At 38.8% G+C, this 23,696-nt stretch overlaps 1 protein-coding gene across 2 annotated transcripts in view; it reads left to right on the forward strand.

The window, feature by feature from the left end:
• Positions 1–642: 642 nt before the first annotated feature.
• The window catches only part of RBM44 (RNA binding motif protein 44), a 30,081-nt gene continuing 7,027 nt past the window's right edge, over positions 643–23,696 (forward strand). The window contains exons 1-13 of one of the 2 annotated variants that reach the window (XM_070786976.1): positions 643–761; positions 4,412–4,502; positions 5,497–7,100; positions 7,385–7,440; positions 9,273–9,449; positions 10,071–10,254; positions 10,345–10,367; positions 10,500–10,581; positions 12,460–12,574; positions 13,463–13,591; positions 15,580–15,659; positions 15,759–15,832; positions 17,700–17,985. In XM_070786976.1, coding sequence (XP_070643077.1) covers positions 4,430–4,502; positions 5,497–7,100; positions 7,385–7,440; positions 9,273–9,449; positions 10,071–10,254; positions 10,345–10,367; positions 10,500–10,581; positions 12,460–12,574; positions 13,463–13,591; positions 15,580–15,659; positions 15,759–15,832; positions 17,700–17,985 — 2,883 coding nt within the window. In that variant the 5' untranslated portion in view covers positions 643–761; positions 4,412–4,429. Of the gene's footprint in view, positions 762–806; positions 1,171–4,411; positions 4,503–5,496; positions 7,101–7,384; positions 7,441–9,272; positions 9,450–10,070; positions 10,255–10,344; positions 10,368–10,499; positions 10,582–12,459; positions 12,575–13,462; positions 13,592–15,579; positions 15,660–15,758; positions 15,833–17,699; positions 17,986–23,696 lie in introns of those variants that run through there. The other variant, XM_070786977.1, reaches the window with a different exon arrangement.

The raw sequence follows: 23,696 nt of genomic DNA on the forward strand, positions 1-23,696 counted from the left end.
GATCCCTTGAGGAGCCATATTAGAGCTGGAGGCAAAAGGAAAAATTAGGAGTACTGATGTGGCTATTTCGTCCAATTTGGATTTTTCATTACGTTTGATTTCCTTAAACGACGCGTTAAAATATCATTTATCTTGATTACTGAGGGTTTTGATGCCCCCCCTAAATTTTGAGCCCGAGGCCAAGTAAATGCCTCATTCTCTCACCCCAACCCTGTTCCTGCTAATAATAAAGACTGCCCGTAGGAGGACAGGTTGAATTAGACACGAAAGGACACGGGTCAGCGGTGACAGCTGCCCTAGGAGGGCGGTCAGGCGTGGTTGTCCCGATTCTGTGGGCGCGCGACTCGGACAGTACCGAGCCCAAACCAGGCGGCAGTGGGGCCTCTGCGCGAGGGTGTGGCGCCTTTGCACAATCGCGCGGTCCACACGAGAGTCAAGGGTCCCGGGCTACAGAGCAGTTAAGGTTCCGCTGGGCTTCGCTGCGAGCTGATCCCGTGGGCCGCACCTCTTCTCCCGCCGCCAGCCAGCGCACTATCACAGCGGGCGACCCCGTTCCCGCCTTCCTGCCCGCACGCCCGGCCAATCACGGCGCCGCCCCTGTGCACGCTGACCAATGGGAGCGCCCCACCAGGCGGCGGGCTGAGCCGCCGGCCGTTACCCGACGGGCCCCGCGGCTGCACGCGGAGCGCCACTTGCTCTGAAGCGGAGGCGCTCGCGACTGGAGGCTTCACGAGTGGCGGCGGCAACAGCGCGGTTCTGAGGTGCGACGGGAGTGGACGCGGCGGGCTGTTGTGGCTGGCCAGAGCGGAGGCCGGGGCTTGAGCAGACGGGGTAGCGAAGCCTAGTTGAGGCGGGTCCCCGCCTGGGGTGCGCCCCCGCCCAGGGTTGCGCCCCCGCCCAGGGTTGCGCCGTGTGAGGAGGCAGTCGAGGGCTCCTCCGGCGGGCCCTGAGGGGAAGCGGCTGGGGTCCGGGGGTGCCGCCGTGGTCCGCGGGGTTTGCGAGTCCGTCGGATGGCCTTGGAGTTCTAGAATCACCCAATTTGGTACCTTTGCATTCGGTTCCAAGTGAGCCCCCCAGCCTCGCTTCGCAGGCCCCGAGACGGGGTCTTGCGCTCCCAAAGCACTTTTAGAGCCGAGTGGCGGGGCCGGACGCTGATTTCTCCGGAAAAAGGTGAAAATTCACTCGTGTGTTTAACGTTGTGACAAACACGAGCGGAGTCTCTAGAGCGGGTGGGCAGAGTACGGCGGCAAGCGAGACACTGTCCAGAGCGAGAGGTGGACGCTGGACGTTAACTAGTGTCCGAGATATGGAGGATGGACGGCAAAAGCGTGGGGATGTTGTCCAAACTGACAAAAGTTCCTGATGCTGTGTGAAGGGCCAGGAAATTTTCCCTAAGAAACGGTTACTGGGAGTGAGATTGGAAGGTTGAGCAAGAATTGTAGGTGGTTGGGGTGGGGGCACAGCAGGAGAAGAACGCACTTGGCACAACTTGTGGGAGGAAGTGTGTGTGCTTGTGTGAAACCCACCAGTGCCAAGGTGAAAGCGCTTGGCGCAGCCTGTGTATCCCACAAGTGCCAAGGTGAATGCAGGGCCCAGGCCCATGGAGGGGCGTAGACGGTACTAAGATTTCAATCACTCTCCAAGGAATGATGCCAGTCTGTTGCTTGGCTTTCAGTAGGAGGGTGAACTGATCAGATCTGCATTTAGGAAAGATTATTCTGGCCGGCTAGAGGTTGTTGCCCAGATCCACGTTAAGAGTCAGCAGTCCCTGGACTAAAAGGTGTCAGGCTCTGGTAGGTCACTGACAGGACCTGGTATGGATAAGGGAAGTATCAAAGGAGAGCAATTTCTGGTTTGGTTCTGGGATTGAAAACACAGGAAGGAGGGACTGGTTTGGTAAATGAGAGCTGGGAGAGCAGAATAAAAAGGAGTATATGCCTAGGAGTGGAATTGCTGGATCACATAGTTATTCTTTTTTTTTTTTTTTTAAGAACTGCCAGATTGTTTTCCAAAATGGCTGTACCATTTTACATTCTCACCAGCAGTGTAAGAGGGTTCCAGGTTCTCCATTTCCTTGCCTGTGTGTGTGTGTGCACAGGCTCAGTTACTCAGTTCTGTCCACTCTTGTATCCCATGGACTGTAGCCCGCCAGGCTCTTCTGTCCGTGGGATTCTCCAGGCAAGAATACTGGAGTGGGTTGCTATTTCCTTCTCCAGGGGATCTTCCTGACCCAGGGATCAAACCTGCCTTGGATTGGCAGGTGGATTCTTTACCACTGAGCCATCTGAGAAGCCCCATTCCTTGCCAATACTTAACTCTCTCTCTTTTTTTTAACAGCCATCCTAGTAGGTGTAAAGTGTTATCTCATTGTGGTTTTGATTTGCCTTTCCCTAATGCATGGTGGTGGCTCAGCTTGTAAAGAATCTGCCTGCAATGCAGGAAACACAGGTTTGATCCCTGGGTTAGGAAGATCCCCTGGAGAAGGAAATGGCAACCCACCCCAGTATTCTTGCCTGGAGAATCCCATGAAGAGAGGAGCCTGGTGGGCTACAGTCCATGGGGTTGCAAACAGTCAGACACGACTGAGTTACTAACACTTTTACTTCAATGCATGGTGATAGATTGAGCATGTTTTCATAGGTTTATTAACCACTTGTAAATCTTTGGAGAAATGTTTATTCACAGCCTCTAATTCTAAAAATTGGGTCATGTGTCTTTTAGTTAGACCTGCAAGAGTTCTTTATATATTCTGGATGATAGACCCATATCAGATGTATGATTTACAAGTATTTTTGTTATACTAGAATTTTTCCTTTTTTCAAAGTTCTTGAACTTGCGTGTCTGTTAACATTTAAGAATGAAACAAAACATTGAACGCAGATCTGAGCGCAGAATCAGATGTGAATGAGAATCCAGCTTGTAAAGACAGTAAGGAGATTTGCAAAATAAGTATGTTCTTCCTGATAATTTTTTAACATATACTTTTGTTTTTTAATTTAAAATGTTACTTATATTAAGTAGAGGGCTTCCCAGGTGGTGCTAGTGGTAAAGACCCTGCCTGCCAAAGCAGGAAACATAAATGGCTCCTGGGATCGATTCCTGGGTAGGGAAGATTCCCTGGAGGAGGAAATGGCAACCCACACCAGTATTCGTGCCTGGAGAATCCCATGGACAGAGGAGCCAGGTGGGCCACAGTCCATAGGGTCTTACAGAGTCAGATACCACTGAAGCAACTGAGCACACACTATATTAAGTAGTGGGTTGTTTATGGATAAATTTTAAGTATTTGAAATTTTGAAAGTTTTTGTTTTACTCTATAATATGATAAGTATTAATAAATATTACCCACATAAACAAATACTCCTTGGGATTCTCAATACTTTTTAAGAATGTGAACAATTCCTGAGAATCCAAAGTAGGAAAAGAAATCACTTTTCTTTTTAATGTTAATTATTTTGATAAACTGGCTTTCTTTACATCTACTCTTTATTTTAAATATTTACCTGACATTCTTAGAGTAGAGTCTTTACTGACTTAATTAAAATCCCTTAAGCCAGGAATTATAAACTTTCTGCTTTTAAATGTAGTATAGAAGTCCATAAATCCTTTAATTATATATGTATGTATGTGCATTTTCTCAAACTTTTATCAAATCTGCAGAAAGTCTGTAACCCCAAAATTTAATAACCGTTTCCTCAGTGTACTGTTACCCCAGAAGAAGCCATAGAGACCATTTAGGGAAGAGTATTTTTAGTAGCGTATTTGGGGTTCTTCCTCAAGAAGACCCAGCCTCCCCTTCATTTAAGGAGTTGTAGGTCTCTACTCTGACACAAGTCTGGGAATTGATTGAGAAGTCATGACTATCTGTATGATTCAGGTAAGAGTTTTGTTCACTTGACCTAGAACTTTTCTGCTTTTGGTAGCCTAATACATTTTCCAAATGTTCCTTGGAAATCCTAAAAGAATATGTCTTATCTGTTTAAATAATGGGCTTGCAAGTTGGCTTCGTGGTAGAGAATCCACCTGCCAATGCAGGAGGTGCAGGAGACATGCATTTGATCCCTGGGTCGGGAAGATCTCCTAGGGGAGGAAATGGCAACCCACTCCAGTATTCTTGCTTGGGAAATCCAATGGACAGAGGAGCCTGGCGGGCTACAGTCCATGGGGGTCACAGAGTTAGAAACGACTGAGTGACTGATCATGCATGCACGCGTGATATTTAAATGATATAATCTTTTATTGTAGTTCTCTGTTCATATCTTTAAAAAAATTATTCAAATGTCTTACTGTTTTATTAGCCCCTGATGTTAGAATCTTTGACTATGATTACTACTCTGTCAAATTCTTGTTTTTCTAATAGTTTTTAAAATATGTGCTGAGTATCATAGTTCAATATTTATACCTCTTCTAGGATATACATCCTTGAGTGATGCAAGCCACTGCAGTGGTTGAGACAGCTTCTAATAAAGGCTACAACAATAATGGAAGAAACATTCAGAAAGGTAAGAGGCGTTACCTTTGGTTGGCTTTATTAATAGTTCCCTCCTCAGTGTTGCTATATGTTAAGCCTTCCTACAAGTAAGATGAGATTCAGCATGTTTTTAACTTGATGGATCACTCAGGTGATTTCTGGCAAATGTGAGCAACCTAAACAGGATCTCTCAGGTAGATGGAAAATTTAAGAAATAGAAGTGAGCTAGAAGAGAGGATTTATGTCCAGCCAGGCTTTCAGGAACTACTGACAGGTACAGTTACCTTCAGGATAATAAGTGGAAAGTGGACCCAAGGAAAGATTTTTTCTTTATATCGATCTAAAATTTCTTTTTCTGTCGTAAAGGTGGAAGAGAAAATAACAAGGGCATATAAAGCAAGTTGATTAAGCTTTAAGTGTTTATGAATACATGTAGTTTTAACTGTTAAGAGGACTTATGATAAAAATTCTTTTTCAAGTCAGAAGGGAAATAGTGGATTTTTCAGCAAATAGTAACCTTAGTCATTCTACTTCGTCAGCTGGGTTCTTATAGCACAATACCATTGAGGTGCCTTTAACAACAGGTACTTATTTTTTCACACTTCTGGAAGCTAGAAGACCAAATCAGAGTGTCAGCATGGTCAGATCTGATAAGGGCTCTCTCCTGCCTTGTATCAGTGGACAACCACCTTCTTGCAATGTCCTCACATGGTGGAGAGAAAAAGAAAGCAAGCTGTCTGCTGTCTCTTCTCTCATATGTGCACATATCCCATTTTGAGGGTCATGACCTCATCTAGCCTAGTTACCTCCCAATGTCCCATCTCTACATGGGGAGTTAGGGCTTGAACACATATGAAATTGAGGGAAACATAATTCAGTCCATAGTAGCAATTACTTAGGGATATTTGTCATGAATAATATAGAAAATATTCCTCCATTGGGAAGATCTTGGGCCAGACTATATCTAAGGTCTTATGTTTAAATTCTGTGATGTCGCTAACATTTTATCTTTTTTTTTTAATCAGATGAGCCTTCTCATCATAAGAAAGAAAATTTGTTATCTCCTAATGGTTGTAAAGAAGCCAAATTGACTTTTCTTAATGATTACTATGATTCCTTGGCATTAGAAAAAAGAGCTAATGATAAAGAAATCAGCAATATTGACAAAATAGATTTATTGGAGCCGTCTTTTACCATGAGTCCAGATACTAACATAGAGAGTGCTCACTCTCAGTCAAGTGAATTTGAAGATAATATCGACTCTGCTTTCCTGAATGAAACCTACACTATACATTATTCAGAGTCAAAACTAAAGAGTGAAAGTCTTATTCATTTAAATTCAGAGTTAGATTCTGAAATGCAGAAAAGAGAAGAGGTGTTTTTTGATATTTTGGAACATCAAGGTGATAAGACTACTGACTTGGAAAGAATCTACAAGATTTCATATGATGATTATAAAAAAACTGCTGAAGATGTGCAAAAGCCTGATATAGATGAAGACTCACAGCAGGAATATCACAGTGCAGAAGAACAAGAGTGTATAAATAACCATTTATCATTTGACCAGGCAAAAACATTAGACATACCTAATCTGGAAGTTTTGGGATTAAGAAATTCAGGCTGTGAAGTTAAATGTGTTAGCAATCTAGAAGACAGTCCTGTTAAATTGGAAAGTAATTCCAGCATCTCTTTTGATTCAGTTGATGTTTATGGACAAGAAGATTCACCTAGTGTCTCCAAACTTCAGAATTCTGTTACGTTAAGAGCATTTCATGAACCTAAATATGAAAAGTGTAAGGAACAAGGGACTAGTTTAATGCTTCACACTGTATTGGATGAAATTATACTCAGGAGTAGTCATCTTGAACACAAGGAATCTGAATCTAAGGGTTTCCTAAACCCTCAAAAAGCATTAAAAACTAAAATTTATACTCACAAAGTGAACCCTCAATTAACTAAAAGCAAAGATTCTATTGGAAATGTAATTGTTGAGGACAAAATGTTACAGCACCTTGATAATCCAGGCACATTGCCTCAGGACAAACATTTAGAGACATTACTCCAGCCTTGTAAAGATTGTCAGACTTCCTCTGTTTTTGATGATTCAGTAATTTCTGCCTGTGGGTATTCACATTATGAAAGCCTACAAAGCACCCCTAACCCAGCCTTAGATGTTTCTATTCCTCTACCAAGGTCTGCAATCAGAGGTAATCAGGCAGTAGAAGAAAGTGGCTCCCTGAAAGTCGCTAATGGCAATACCATCAGTAAAGCACACTTTCACAATATGGAAGGACCGTGTCCCAAATCAGAGACAGGTGCAGCAGGTTGTACAGTCACAGTTGATCAGACGGTGGATGTTAGCACTGACTTTAGGGCTTGTTTCACAGCAAGCAGGGCGACAAGTGCAAGATCGTCTGTAGTATCCACATCAAGCAACACAGAGATAACAATGATGAATAAAAAACGGCCTAGTGAATGGCAAAGTGAGAAACAAAGAAGTGTGGCTTGTAACACAGATTGGTCATACATTCAAGATACTGAAGATCCACAGATGGCTATGACAAAAGGGCCCACAGGGAAATCTCTCTCTGTTGACAATTTAAAACCTAATGGAAATGTCCTAAATAAGGTAAAACCAATATGATTAATAATAAAAAATGTACATGTAGACTTCATAAAGCTACTGTATGCTAATGTAAACATTTTGGTTTATTGATTTATATCAGGGATTTCTGAGGCTTTGGTGAGAAAATGCTGGATGAAGGGAAAACATGACTAAGATTGTTACCAACTCTGTTCTTTGGGGGCAGTTATTACCACAAAATCACTTAGAAGTTGGATTTTACATCTTAACAGATACAATGTGTATTGTTTGTCATATATGTCTAATTTTATTTTAAATAATGTTTTCAGGATTCCCTGGAGTTAAAAACATTTGAGTTCACAGACTTAAAGAAACATTCTGAAAGGTAAGTCAGATGTATATACTTCCAGATTGTTGTTGTTCAGTCACTGAATTGTGTCTGACTCTTTGCAACCCCATGAACTGCAGCACACCAGGCTTTCTTCCTTCACTTATCTCCCAGAGTTTGCTCAAACTCCTGTCCATTGCGTCAGTGATGCCATCCAACCATCTCATCCTCTGTCGCCTCCATCTCTTGCCCTCATTCTTTGTCGGCATCAGGGTCTTTTCCAACAAGTCATCTCTTTGCATCGGGTGGCCAAAGTATTGGAGCTTCAGGATCAGTCCTTCCAATGAATATGTGCTTGCAGATACATCAGTATAGGTCATTCACTCAGTCGTGTCCAACTCTTTGCAACCCCATGAACTGCAGCATGCCAGGCTTCCCTGTCCATCATCAACTCCTGGAGCTTGCTCAGACTCATATCCATCGAGTTGATAATGCCATCCAACCATCTCATCCTCTGTCGTCCCCTTCTCCTGCCTTCAATCTTTCCCAGCATCAGGGTCCTTTCCAATGAGTCAGTTCTTCACATCAGGTGGCCCCAAGATACACAGAAGGAAATAAAGTAGTAATTTTCCTTTTTGTGTAGGGTACTTTCATGCTCAGTCACTCAGTTGTATTTGACTCTCTGACCCCATGGAGTGTAGCCCGCCAAAATCCTCTGACCATGGAATTTTCCAGGCAAGAATACTGGAGCAGGTTGCCATTTCCTACTCCAGGGAATCTTCCCGACCCAAGGATCGAACCTGTGACTCTTTCATTGGGAGGCAGATTCTTTACCACTGTGCCACCTGGAAAGCCCAAAGGGTACTTAACCATATAGAAAAATAGCTGAGAAGGATCTGAAGAGATCATCCACTTCAGCCATTTGTCTTGAAACACATAAATATTAGAATAATATAGAACATTAAAGCTTTCCACTTACTGAAATTTAAGTCAGAATAATTCCTTCAGAAAGCTAATGTCATCTTTATCTAACTCAGACTCACACTGATTTAATTACTTTGTTTTCTTTCATTGGATCCCCTATAGACCAAAACAAGATAGCACATATGGATAAAAAACCATATATTGGATAAATAAATACTTGTACTTGAGTATTTTAGTCTTGATTTTAATTCAGTGTATAATTTACTTTGCATTCATGCAGAACTAGGTGGTTGGGAAGAGGAGAGAAAACGGGAGGTCTCAGAAGTCAAATAGTTTTCATGCTCTGAGGCCATTTACTTTTTCCTTCATTTATACTTATTCTCCTAATGAGTTTAATCTGGTGTCCAGGCCTATAAAATTAAATAGTTGGTTTCAAGAGACAGAAGTATTTGAGAACAGTTAGAAGTGGCAGCTAGTAGGAAGGGAAGAGCTATTAACATTCAAAAGAAGTAGTGATTTTGGAGCTTTTTGATATGATAACAGCAAAATATTTACTTAACACAAGCATTATTATTTTTAAAATGTAAATTATATCTTCTGTTTAAACGGTAATGTGTAAAAACCATTTCCTCCAGAATATTTATCACTTTTAAAAACCAGTGCTTGATTTAAGTTGAAAATCTGTTGATTCTGGATATATAAGTTAGTACTTTATTTTAGAATTTTTTCCTTGGTTAAAAAAAGAAGTATGAATTTGAGAATTATTTACTCTCTTAACTTCTAAAAAGAATATATGTAGCTTTGACTCTTGACATCCTTGTTTTAAATCAATTTCTTTAGTGGAAATTGATTTAAACTTAACAGAGAAATGTTAGAGATTTAAAATCTGTTTCTGGAGGCTTTCTTTGTCATTAACACAGAAAAATATTTGGAATCTTACCTAATCCCAATTTTTTATTTCAAAGGGAATCTCAGCTTCCTAAAGAGGTAGAGAAGAATTTGCCATCGAAGTGCTGTCAGCAGATAATGCAGAGAGCCATCCAGGCCGAGTCGCACCTTTTAAATGTTCACTATCAGTTGTGCCATCGCCACTGCAGCGATATTTACAGACTTGTGATGGAAGATAGGGAAGGACTAAACAGGTGACTGTTAGGGCTTTTTATTACCTGTTCTTTAAATTGAAGTATAGTTGATTTATAATATCATATGTTTCAGGGATATATCATAGTGATTCACAATTTTTAAAGATTATACTTCATTTATAGTTATAGGTGATTGTTAATTGTAAATCTGTATCTTCCTAGAAACCTATCATTATAAATTTATTCTAGAAAATTTCTTTAGTTTTCATTTTTGAAGGGCAAAAAGAGGGTAGATTGTAACTGGGTTTTTAACTAGCCTAAGGGTAATTAGAATGTAGTATATTTTAATTTCATGGACAGGCAACAGTGCATGTTGGGATAATGAATCCAGTAAAAAGACAGATTCAGTGTTTATAAAGTCCAAATATGGATGAAGTCAGTTGGAGTGTTTTTTATGACATTCTACCACATTCTTTCTGGGTTATTTGTATACTGAGGTTTGCTTTTACTGCCCCCAGAAAAACATATCTTCGTGATTCATTTTCTGTTATTAAACATTTAAAAAAAATTTTTAGAGATCTATTAGAGTTAGAAGTAAATGTATATAGATGTGTAATTTGATATTAGTTTTAAATGGGTGGCTTGGGCCTAAATAGTTTTGTGAACTTAACTTTTGAACAGGAATTTATCAAGTAATTCTACTAGGAAGGAATTAGGATCAGCACTGCTGTCGGTTTTAGGAGACTTGAAAGTTAGATACATGAATTTGAAAGAGAAGATAAACAAGGGTATACCACTGGAAGAACTGCCTCCCTTGTCAATAGAATCAAGATTATTATCTGCCTTCTCTACTTTTGCTTCCAGGGTATGTATTTATGTTTTACAAATAAAATTTTTACTTCGTTTGGACAGGAAACACTTTAAAAGCTTTTTCTTCCCTTCTCTCTCTTTGCAGCTGATGAAAGAAGAGTCACATATGTAAGTTACGTATTCATCTAGTTTGAAATTTATTAAATTTTAAACATTGGTTAATTCAGTTAACTTTGTTTTCTGTTTTATTCTGTATTCAGAATATTGATAAATGCTTTAATGAAATATTAATCTGTTTAGCTTTTCAGGAGCAGATTCTGAACTAGATAATCAAAGTACACGTGATGTTGGTTCTTCTAGCCTAAAGAAGACACTCTCTCAAGTGAGATTTTTTTTAAGTAGTTCATCAAGTATAAGTCTTTAATTTTATGGCTTGCACAAAGTAAACTCATTTTTAGGAGCTCTCCCATCCTTCTTTTCACTCAGCTGGCTTTGGGGCTTCACTGGTGGCTCAGATAGTAAAGAATCATACTGCCATTTGAGGACTGTGACTGATTAGAAGGAACATAGTGTCCTGACCAAATGGATGTCAGTAGCATATGTTGAGTAAGATGACCACACAATTTGTCATCAAATCAGGAGACTTTGAGGATGAAAGGTAGTGATTTAATAATTCACCATGACAATTGATATAAAACTTGACTGTCTCTGGCAGATCATAGTTTATGGTCCCCATCATGTTAATCCATTATAGTGAAAACTAACATGCTATGCCTTTATCTCACGAGGTAGTATAATATCCAGTTCATTTTGGATGGAGCAAAGTTTCATTGCTTCTTTGCTAAAATGATGAAAATAGTTTTTAAATGCCTTTCATAGGTTTTCTTAATTGATGTTTGTCAGATGACAGTTTGTGTAAGAGTACTTTGAAAACTGAAGTGATAGAGAAACATGAGTTATATTCACTGTCAACAGAGTAAGAAAACTGAAGTTTGTTTCTGCTTTCTGACTTTGGTCTTAACCCTGTGGTTATATTATTATTTGGGTAGTTATAAACAGTAAGATGCATCCCAAAGCCAGAAGTGAAATAAATACTTGATTGGTTTATATTCCTTTCTGTTAAGATAAATGATTAAAAATAAATTAGCAAATTAGTTATTCCATCATTCTGTTTTTTAAAAAAAGAAAGTCTCAATTATCCACAAAGAATTAACAGGTCTAAAATCAGATTTTTATAACTTACATAGTTTGCTTAAACAACTTGTCCATTTACTGATATATGATGTTCTGAAGGGGTTTTGTTTTTATCGTTATAAAGGTAGCAATGGTGTAACCTGCTTATTTGGGCAGAACAATCTTTAAAAGTACAAGATGCAGATATAACATATTTATAATCTTGATTCTGAAACTATCTTCTTTAAGTTAGAATTACTTTTTAATACCTATCTCACTAAGTTACACATGAAAGTATGCAGTTTCTAAATTTCAGCTCCTTATGTACCTCTTCATAATTTTTCTTAGTCTTGTATTACCTATAATGTTTGCTTTGTATTTTTTTAAATGATTCTCCTTTTTTAAAAAGTGTATGTGAAAAGTAACTTATGTATGGGAAAGAAATATTAGACTCCCCATAAATAAAAGGTATAAATAAGCATACATTAAACATATAACTTAAATGTTAATGTGAAAAATACTTACATGCATACCTCCAAAAATCTTCTCAGGTACTTCTGGTGTGTGAATGTCACACTTTGCTAAATATTGATGGTGTTCACATACAGGGGCTTCCCTGGTGTCTCAGTCAGTAAAGGATCTGCTTGCAATGCAAGAGACCACCTGCAATGCAGGAGGCCTGGGTTCGATCCCTGGGTCAGGAAGATCCCCTGGAGAAGGAAATGGCAACTCATTCCCGTACTCTTGCCTGGAAAATCCCATGGACAGAGGAGCCTGGCAGGGTTCATGGGGTCACAAGCGTTGAGCACAACTTAGTGACTAAACCACTGCCACCTCGCATACAGTCACTGGATAGCTAGTTTCAAATCATAATTCTCATGTGTGACAGACATAAAACTAAATAAACAGATTACCTAGGTTCGGTTTGCTCATCTGTAAACTGGGTTGGTAATGATTTTGTCTCATACATAGCCTTTGCTATTGTGAGGGATAAATAATGCCAGTAAAGCATACATGTCACATAGTAAGAGTACATAATAACTGTTAGTCCTTATTTATTATTTTTGTTCTTGTTATTAATCCTTAGACATCTCTGTTACTTGACAATGGTCATCCTAAACAAGATAAATCACCCGAAGAGGGTGGTTTAAAAAATGGTGATATAAATGTAGACTTGAGTCAACTAAAACTTGATGATAAAGGTTAGTATAAAAATATTTGTCTTGTGTTATTGCCAGAAAGTAAATAATAAAATTTAAAATATCCCTTCTGCCCATCTATTAAGTTAAACTTTTTAATTAACTGAATGATACAATTCAGATTATGAATGTTAAGTATGTTCTTATTACATCTACTTGATACCTTTAAGGTTACTTAATGTATCTGATAATGCCAAATAATAATACAGATTTTTTTCTTCTGGTTCATGTTTTCCAATTTAAAAAAATTCCTTCTTCTGTCCAGTTTATATCTCTGTAAACTGTGTGGTTTTTCTTTTTTTTTTCTTTTTAGTTTTCTCTATGAAAAGATTATGATCATTCCAGGAAGATCATTAATTCAATTTTTCATGAAATAAAGACCTGTAGCACTGCTTAACCCCTTTTTTACAGATGTTTACTATTATTCTATCTATAAAGATATTTCTTCTTCAGTAAAGGATAATTAAAAGTCAGAAAAATACGGAAATTTTCTGGTTGTCCAGTGGTTAAAAATCCGCCTGCCACTGCAGGGGACAGAGGTTTGCTTCCTGGTCTGGGAGGATCCCACATGCGGCAGAACAGCTGAACCTGTGTGCCTCAACTACCGAGACCCAAGCTCTAGGGCCCGTGCACCATGGCAGGAGAAGCCACCACAATGAGGAGCTCGCTCACTGCAGCAAGGAGGAGCCCTGCCCACTGCAGCTGGAAGAGCCCGCGTGCAGCAACAGGGGCCCAGTACAGCCAAACATAAATGAATGATGTGTTTAATCAAGATATAAGACTTTTAATAAGTTAGGAATCTGTGTTAATTAAAACCGGAGGCAGATCACACAGATAACATCTCAATGTTAAACGTACATAACTCATTGCTAATTCTGTTCAATTTCTCAGACTGCAAAAATTACCGAGAAGTAAGTGAAGACTGGTTTGATGCTAAAGAGAACCTGACTGGAGCAGACTTCTCAGGAATACAAGAAAATCAGATAGAACAAGACAAAGGGGACCCGAAGTTTACACTCGGTTGGTTCTTAAAAGTTTACTGAGAATCCTAACCTAGCTCATTCATAAAAAGTGCTTACCTTCTTCTGTATTATTTGGATGGGTGGCGGGGAGGTGGTGGGGGAGCTGTACTGTTTTAACATTTTATTCCCATTTGCTTTCCCACAGTTAATAACTTAGTCTGCTTCAAGAATGTTTTCATCTTTAGATGGCATTTAATTGCTTATGAAGGTTGGAACTTCCTCTAATATCTGAGATTACTGCCCCTCTGTTGTTTCTAATGATATGCTATTTTCTCCTATTTCTTTCATATATTTCTATGGATTTTTGTTTTATTCAGCATAATAGGATACTTTTATTTTTTCCCTGCTTGATAAATAATGTTTAAGATTTTTAAGCAAAACATAAAAGTTAAAATTATCTGAAGTGTCTCCAACCTGCAATAACTACTAATATTCATTACCATTCTTCAATGTGTTTCTTTATACTTATGTTTAATATACATATATAGTTTAAAATAAATGGCATCATATTGTCTAGTTTTATTGTAACTACTTTTTTCTTTCTTTGCATTGTTTTTCTCTTATCACTTATCAAATGCTGTGTAGTTTGCTTACTCGATATTTTAACTGCCTTCCCACACTCAAAATATCAACTTAGCGAGGTTTTGTTCACTGCCTACGCCTAGTGCCAGGTATGGCATTCAACCTGTGGGGTATTTAGTAGAGATGCTAAAATTGTGAAGGTGAGGTGATGGGTACAATGTATGTCTCCTGATTTCTTATTTACTGCCTTTTCTACTAATATTGTAGCTCCTTGCTCCCTCCACACCCCAATGTAAAATTATAAAGACAAGTAATTCATTCTTTATATACATTATAAACATTATACATTATATATTTTCTCTCTGTACATTATAAACCAAAGAGATTATAACAAGTTAAATAAAGTAACCTGATGAAGAAGGTTAGGTATTAATTGCCTAGAGATGAAGGACTCTGCCTAAATTTCAGCACCACCGCTTATTGGACTGGTGGCGTAAACTCCAGACCTCAGTGTCCTTATCTGGAAAGTGGACAGGGCAGTGGTTGCAGCTTAACAGGGTAGCTGTGAGCATTGCAAGAGACGGTGCACACACACAGTTAGCACATTGCATGAACATGGAGAGCACTCCAGAAGTGTTATGTTACTAGTATTATTTAATGAAAAAAAATTAAACTTACAAATACCCTATTTCATAAACAGGTATAAAACGTAAATAGAAGTACTCTAAGATGTTATTCCACAGATATTTATTGTTCGCCCTCCATGCGCCAGGTTTAGATTTTGGTGGTAACTTGAAAGAATCTCAGTTCACTAAATTCTTTTTGATTTCAGACCAGGTTTGCTTCAAAATTGAGATCATGAAAATGTCATCTTAATAATTTTGAATTTTTTCATCAAATGAGGAAAAAAATCTATATTTCTGACATTTATGGTTTTTAAAATAGTATTGAGGGTGTGTCCACCCTTTTTTCTTATATGCAGTTACCATTACCACAAGCTGTATACCTGCTGTTGATATTTTTGTGTGATTTAAAGGTTTCCTTGGTATGTTTTCCTAGCAAAGGAGTGTATGTAAAGAGAGCCCTCACCAGCATGCACACAGAGCATCCTGGGTGCATCCAACATCCTAGATAGCACTCTGAACCAGAGATAAATGGAGGATACTTTTTTTAGTGGTTGATGTAATTAATTAGATGTTATTGATCCATTTTTCAGCCATAAGGGACTAAATATCAACCAATCCAACCTCTTTATTTTTAACATGGTATGATTAAATCCCAGAAATTTTGAAACTATGCTTCAGGCTCTTACTCTCTAGCCTAGTACTGATATTTGCTAATAGCTTTATAATAATCTTTGTGATAATAAAAAATGAAATCTTTACCAATTTTTACATTCTCTCTTTAAAATATTGATACAATAATGATTATGTTCTGCTGTGTATCATGTTTATCTACAAGCAGAAATAAAGAATGTGGAACCCTTACGAAAAGATAAAGGTTACTTGATGCATGTTGGTGGCCTCTGCCCTTCAGTGTCTGAGGTATGCCAGGGTTTACTTTTTGAGCTTCACTTTCAGATCTATCAGTGTTCATATTTTGATTGTTCTGCCTTTCACAAACTTTTATTTATCTTCTTTTAGGCTGATTTAAGGTCTTATTTCCAGAAATACGAAATTTCTGACATTTCAATTTATGATTCTTCTCCTAATTACAGGTATGTTTCCCAAATTCAACAAATGTACCTTTGCTGGGTGTCTGCTGTGTGTAGGTCTCATTTTAGGGGCCCGCTCTGTACTGAATGTCAACAACTTTGGTGATTAAGCCAGGAATTTTGCAGCCTAGAGTAGGAAATGTCAGCCCACTCCGGTATTCTTGCCTGGAGAATTCCATGGACAGAGGAGCCTGGTGGGCTGCAGTCCCTGGGCTCGAAAAGAGTCGGACACAACCAAGCAATTAATGCTAACACTTTTATAGCCCAGAAGAGGAATACACATTGACAGATAGCTGCAGTCATTAATTGGTGCTGTTCTTAATCAAGTCTTTCTTTCATTATACTTTTTAACATGCTACTAATGAGGTACAGGAGAATTTCTGAGTTTTCTGCAGTTACCTTGTTTCATACCATTTCATGGGGGGCAGTAGAGTACATTAGTTAAGAGAACAAGCTCTACAGTTAGATGGCTTGGATTCACTTCCCAGCTCCATCAGCAACTTGGTGAATAAGTTTGGTCAAGTTACTGAACCTTTCTGTATCTCAGACTCTTCGTCGGTAAAGTGAGGATGATGATACCTACATAGCATTGCTGTGAAACTGTCATGAGGTAAATAAGTAAGCCTTTGGAAATGAAGCCTGGCATGCAGTGGGCACTCAGAAAATTATATTCAATTTTATTATTTTTTATTTTAATTACTTTTCAGTTGATACTTTATTTTTTAGGTAGATGGCTATGTTATCTACAGGTAGTCATTTCTAATACATAGGTTGCTACTTCCTTTTTTGTGATATCATCAGAGCATTCAAAAGAATCAAATAAGAATGGTGATAGCTTAATGGAAATGCCTTTACTGTTTTAACACAAACAAGTATAGCTTTTTATTTCAGATATGAAAAATTAAAATACATTTTAAAAGGATCCCATTTGTAGTTGGGTTGAAATTTATTAAAAGTAAGTGTTTCATTTTGTCTTAAATGTATAGACTTAAGATCATATGCTTTTTTTGACCCATTAATATGTTAATATATTTCAGTATATTAAAAGTAGTGTTGTGTTCCTAGGTGTATTATTACTGTTACACTTGATGTGAAAGATTCTTTTAGTGTCTTACTGAATCCTTTGAAAAAGAGAAACTATGTATTTTTATTCCTTGAAGTATTATACATTCTGTGTGAAAATTTAGGAAATATAATTAAATACAAAAATATAAGGAGGTTACAAAGATTTATCATGGTCCCATCTTTTGAAGACATCTGCCCTTCAGAGTTGATATATTCTTCCATTTACACTGTCTAGAGCTGGCACTTTCAGAAGGAGGGCTCTTGCCCAGCCTTGTCACTTAAAAAGTTTAAATTCTGGTTATATTTTCCAACTCTTTTTGGACTATGTATTTTTTCAGTACAAGACCATAGGACATTCTCTTCTATTTTCTGCTAAATGTTTTGAAAGTTTTCCTTTTACATTTAAGCCTACAATGTATTCAATGTATCTTTCAGCTACATTTATGTATATAGGGATTAATTTTAATTTTTTAATGTGGATAACTAATTGTCCTGAGAACACTAATCTGTGTAATAACTCTGTCATGTATTGGCTTTGCAAATGTTTTACATTAAATTTTTATATAAAATTAATAGATAATTCAGAAGAAATGCTGTCTTTTATTTCCCATCTTTGAGTTTGTTTTTTTTTTTTTAGTGTTCTTAAGTATTCTTTCTGATCCCAAGGTAAGTGTAGTGACTTTTTTGTTTTTAAGAGCAGTTATTCTTGTGAAAGATACATGCTAGCCAATAGTGACACAATGATGTTTAAGGCCATTTAAAGTCATTAACAAGAACCTTTTGGTTTTCTGCTTTTATGTTTTAGATATGCATCTCTTGCTTTTAAAAAAAACAGTGATGCAAAGATGGCTGTGAAAGAAATGAATGGCATAGAAATAAAAGGGAGATCAGTAAATGTGCGGCTTGTCAAAACTCCTGGAGAATATACACCACTTTCCTCCAAAAATGGAAATAAAGTTAGTTTCAGTAATTTGGAAAAAAGCACCAGCAAAGAAATGAGCTCACCATCCTCTGTTTCTAGACTGCCCAGAACTCGGCCGAGACAGCCGGGGTCTGAGCAAGACAGTGAGTTCTTCCCTTTTGACCAAAAGGTTAGTTTTCTTGATCAAGCCCTTAAATGGTCTTCTCGTATGCTATATTTCAATAAGCAGCTCTATAGGACAAATAACTCTAGGACAGCATCATGAAATGGGAATAAGGACATTAATCTGAATAGTTTCTAACATTGACTCCAGAGTAGGCTGCTTCTGTACAACTCCAGTTGCTCCTGGAGGAAACAGATCTTTGCAGACCTTGCTTCAGAGAAACTCATTTCTCCTTAACTAGGCTCTTGGCCAATTGTGTGCAGTCTTTTTATCTCTTTATCTAGGACAGTATTACTCTGTAAGTGGCTACTTACACTTTCATCATTCTCTTTTTTTCACAGCTAACCTTATCTCATAATTATTAAAACCATAAAATACAGTCATCTTTATTATGTGTGCTCTCCTCTTTACCTCGTTGAGGTTTTAAATGGCACATGGAAGGTGATGAAGTTGACTTACTCGTTCTTATCTCTGTACTGCTCAACAAAAGAGCTGGCATCCTATAGGCTTGTCGTACGGTTTTTTTTTTTAATTTACATGCAGTAAAATTCACTCTCTCTGCTGTCTTTAGACATATGTACATAGGCTTGTAACCAGCTCCACAACAAGGTATAGATCAGTTCCATCATTTCAAAACATTCTCTTGTGCTCTGCTGTTTCCTGTTTCTTTTAATATAATTTTACCTTTTATAGAATATCCTATGAATAGAATATTATATAGCCTTATTAGTCTGGCTTCTTTCACCTAGCTTAATGCATTTTATTACTGAGTTCTCAGAGGTTTTCATATTCTGAAGATAACTCTTATCAGATAGATATGAAATTCTCAAATACTTTTCCCAGCCTGTACTTTGCATTCTTTTAATAGTGCATTCTCAGAGCAGGAGTTTTAAATGTTGACAAATTCCAATTATCAATTTTTTTAAAGTGTGTTTTTAGTGTTGTTTCTGCATTTCTACATAAACCTCTGCATAACCCATGGTCACAAAGATTTTGAGTTCATTTTTATATGATATGTGAGATACAAATTGAGGAGGCTTTTGGTTTGTGTTTTTGTTTTGTGTGTGGAATTGTTCTAGCATCATTGTTGAAAAGACTAGCCCATCTCCACTGAATTATCTTTGTGCCTTCATCAAAAATCAATTGACCATATTTGTGTGGACCTATTTCTAGAGTGTTCTCCTATATCTCTTTCTCAAATTTTCCGCCAGTACTACACATCTTGATTATTATAGCTTTCAGTGAGTCTTGAAATCAAGTAGAATTAATCCTCCAACTTTATTCTTTTCCAGAATTGTTTGGGCTATTCCACTTGTCTTTGCCCATAAATCTCATAATTCTGCTTGTCACCATCTCTTAAAAAATCCTGCTTGGATTTTTACTGGAGTTAGTTGGACTCTACAGATCAGAGAAAATCCCTTTTTAATAAATGGATGAAAGGAAAACATATTTGTTGAATAAATGAATTTAGGTTTTTTTCCCTTGAAAGTAAGATAAAGGGATCTCTTCTCCCTGTGTCCGTATCCCATCCTTTCCGCTAATTCCTCGAGTTATCCCATTGTTTTTCTGTACCATTAGGGACTCTGTTCTACTCACAGGCCTTTCTCCACTTAGAGTTATGCACAGCTCTTCCTAATCCTGCCAACATTTCCACTTGACTTTTCATTCTTTTGACATGACCGTCCTTATTTGTTCTGTGTTTTTCCTGTCAGACCTCCCAAACAAGTAGTTATATCCAATGTCTGGGTTTCTTTAATTGTTCCTTTTCTTCATCCTAATAATCTGACTTCAGTCTCTTAAAATTTTATCTACAGTGCTCTTTCTATAGCCACTAGTGACATTATCATTGGTCTTTCTCCCTGTCTCCCTTCATTTTGACCATTTAGCCCATTTGATGTTGGTCATTCCTTTCTTGCAACTCTTTTCCTTTCATCTCAGTGACACTTGTGTTTAGGATGGGTTTTTGGTGCATAACTTGAATCCATAATAGGAAGGAAGGAACAAACTACAGTTGGGCTATGGGGACTTGACCTTGGAGCTTTGGGAGCTGTGGCTCCTCCCTGCCCCTCACCTGGTCTCTTGCCTCTAAATCCCTGTAAGTGCCTTTCTTCTGCTTCTCTCTCTGCACACTGGCTTTCTCTGCTGCTCATGACTTCTCTCACCCTCCAGAAGGCTTTATTTTGCTTAATTCTGACTCTACAGTATTTTTCAGTTCAAGCTCATCTGTTCCAGTTGCACATTCTTTAGATAGGGAATCTGACCCAGCCTGGTTTTGGTGTTCATGGGTTCAGGCAGGAACAGCACTCTTGGTCCTGTCAGCAGAGGCAGCAGGCCATGGAGCTGGCAGAGGGAAGGTCATGTGTTGTAAACAGGGCACCGTGGGCTAGGCCAGGAGTCTGCTGTCCTCAAGTCTATGGACAGGGCAGCTCTTGTTGCATCTTTGTTAAAATGTACTCTTACTTTTCTAGCAGCTTCCTGTCACCTTTATTCTCAGATTCTTAACATTTTTTCATTATATTCATTCATTTATAAAATAGTTATTATCTATAACAAGAGGTAGAGAGTGGTGATTAAGAAGAACAGATTCATAACCTGGCTTTACTACCTACTCATCAGGGGCTGGGCAAGTTACCACCCTCCGTGTCTGAATGTCCTTATTTTAAAATTGGAATAAGTGTTACTGCCTCACAAATGTTGTGAGCTTTCAGTGCAGTTCAGTTCAGTCGCTCAGTCGTGTCCAACTCTTTGCGACCCCATGAATCGCAGCACGCCAGGCCTCCCTGTCCATCACCAACTCCCAGAGTTCACTGAGACTCACGTCCTTTGAATCGGTGATGCCATCCAGCCATCTCATCCTCTGTCGTCCCCTTCTCCTCCTGCCCCCAATCCCTCCAAGCATCAGAGTCTTTTCCAATGAGTCATCTCTTCGCATCAGGTGGCCAAAGTATTGGAGTTTTAGCTTCAGCATCAGTCCTTCCAATGAACACCCAGGACCGATCTCCTTTAGAATGGACTGGTTGGATCTTCTTGCAAGGGACTCTCAAGAGTCTTCTCCAATACCACAGTTCAAAAGCATCAATTCTTTGGTGCTCAGCTTTCTTTCTAGTCCAACGCTCACATCCATACATGACTACTGGAAAAACCATAGCCTCAACTAGACGGACCTTTGTTGGCAAAGTAGTGTCTCTGCTTTTTAATATACTATCTGCCGCTGCTAAGTCACTTCAGTCGTGTCCGACTTTGTGCGACCCCATAGACGGCAGCCCACTAGGCTCCTCTGTCCCTGGGGTTCTCCAGGCAAGAATACTGGAGTGGGTTGCCATTTCCTTCTCCAGTGCATGAAAGTGAAAAGTGAAAGTGAAGTTGCTCAGTCGTTCCCGACTCTTAGCAACCTCATGGACTGCAGCCTACCAGACTCTTCCGTCCATGGGATTTTCCAGGCAAGAGTACTGGAGTGGGTTGCCATTGCCTTCTCCGCCTATCTAGGTTGGTCATAATTTTGCTTCCAAGGAGTAAGCATCTTTTAATTTCATGGCTGCAGTCACTATCTGCAGTGATTTTGGAGCACAAAAAAATAAAGTCTGACACTGTTTCCACTGTTTACCCATCTATTTCCCATGAAGTGATCGGACCAGATGCCATGATCTTCATTTTCTGAATGTTGAGCTTTAAGCCAACTTTTTCACTCTCCTCTTTCACTTTCATCAAGAGGCTTTTGAGTTCCTCTTCACTTTCTGCCATTAAATGAGTTTAATACACAATACCTGTCATGGAGCGTGTACTCAGTCAATAAGGAAATGGCAACCCACTCCTGTATTCTTGCCTGGAGAATCCCATGGACAGAGGCTACAGTCCATGGGTTCACAAAGAGTCGGACACGACATTGAATAACACACAACAACAACACACACTGTTATTTACTAGTAACTTGGCTTTCTTGGAAAACCCATTTTCTCTGTGGTTTCAACTGCTACCTAAACTATTATATCGGAAGTATTTATTTATCAAATAGTATACCAACTGTGTACACTATTGTAGGCAGTGGGAAAGTAGCAATGAACAAAACAGACAAAAATCTGCTGTTAAAGAGCTTAAGGTGATTCCCTGGTGCCTCAGACAGTAAAGTGTCTGCCTGCAATGCGAGAGACACAGGTTCAATCCCTGGGTCGGGAAGATCCCCTGAAGATGGAAATGGCAACCTGCTCCAGTATTCTTGCCTGGAAAATCCCATGGACAGAGGAGCCTGGTAGGCTACAGTCCATGGGGTCACAAAGAGTCGGACAGGACTGATCAACTTCACTTAAAGAGCTTAAATCTAATGAAGGCGATAAGGCAGTAGGCAAATGTTTAAAATATATAACATTCTGATTTGGGAGATCTAATATTATATATTATCTTACCATGAATTTTCTTCTAGATATGAAAGTGTCAGCTCTTTTCTTGTTGAACTTTTATGGGATGTACAGTGGTTTCATACAATTTATAGCCTACTTGCATTGTTGTTGTTCAGTCACTAAGGTGTGTCTGACTCTGCAACCCATGAACTACAGCATGCCAGGCTTCCCTGTCCTTCAGTATCTCCCTGAGTTTCGTCAAACTCATGTCCGTGGTGTCAGTGATGCCATCCAGGCATCTCATCCTCTGTTGCCCGCTTTTCATCCTCTCAATTTTTCCCAGCATCAGGGTCCTTTCCAGTGAATTGGCTCTATGCATCAAGTGGCCAAAGTATTGGAGCTTCAGCTTCAGCATCAGTCTTTCCAATGAATATTCAGGGTTGATTTCCTTTAGGATGGACTGATTGGATCTCCTTGCAGTCCAAGGGACTCTCAAGAGTCTTTTCTAGCACCACAGTTTGAAAGCGTCAGTTCTTCAGTTCTCAGCCTTCTTTATAATCCAGCTCTCACATCCATACATGACTACTGGAAAAACCATAGCTTTGACTATATGGACCTTTGTTGGCAAAATGTCTAGAATTGACAAAGCTATTCTTCCCAGGAGTAAACATCTTTTAATTTCGTGGCTGCAGTCACCATCCACATTGATTTTGGACCCAAGAAAATGAAATCTGACACTCTTTCCACATTTTCCCCATCTGTTTGCCGTGATGTAATAGGAACCAGATGCCATGATCTTAGTTTTTTGAATGTGGAGTTGTAAGCCAGCTTTTTCACTCTCTTTCACCCTTATCCAGAGGCTCTTTAGTTCTTCTTCACTTTTTGCATTAGGGTGGTATCATCTGCATATCTGAGGTTATTGATATTTCTCTGTGTAATCCTGATTCCAGCTTGTGATTCATCCAGCCCAACATTTTGCATGATGTACTCTGCATATAAGTTAAGGAGGGTGGCAGTATACAACCTTGACGTAGTCCTTTCCCAAGTTTGAACCCTTCTTGTTCCATGCCTGGTTCTCACTGTTGCTTCTTATCCTGCATACAGGTTTCTCAGGAGGCAGGTAAGGTGGTCTGGTATTCCCATCTCTTTAAGGATATTACACAGTTTGTTGTGATCCACACAGTCAAAGGCTTTAGCGTAGTCAGTGAAGCAGAAGTAGATGATATTTTGGATGGTTAATAGTAATTAACTGATCATTTTAGTTTTGTCTCTTCAGTTTAATTATAAGATATATAACTGATGGTTCTATTTTATAGCACTAGTTTCCCCCCTCGCCAGCATGTGCTGGGCATATAGGTTGTTCATTAAATGTTTAGTAATAAG

The sequence above is a fragment of the Bos indicus genome, chromosome 3, assembly GCF_029378745.1.
Source record: "Bos indicus isolate NIAB-ARS_2022 breed Sahiwal x Tharparkar chromosome 3, NIAB-ARS_B.indTharparkar_mat_pri_1.0, whole genome shotgun sequence".
In the NCBI taxonomy this organism is placed as follows: Eukaryota; Metazoa; Chordata; class Mammalia; order Artiodactyla; family Bovidae; genus Bos; species Bos indicus.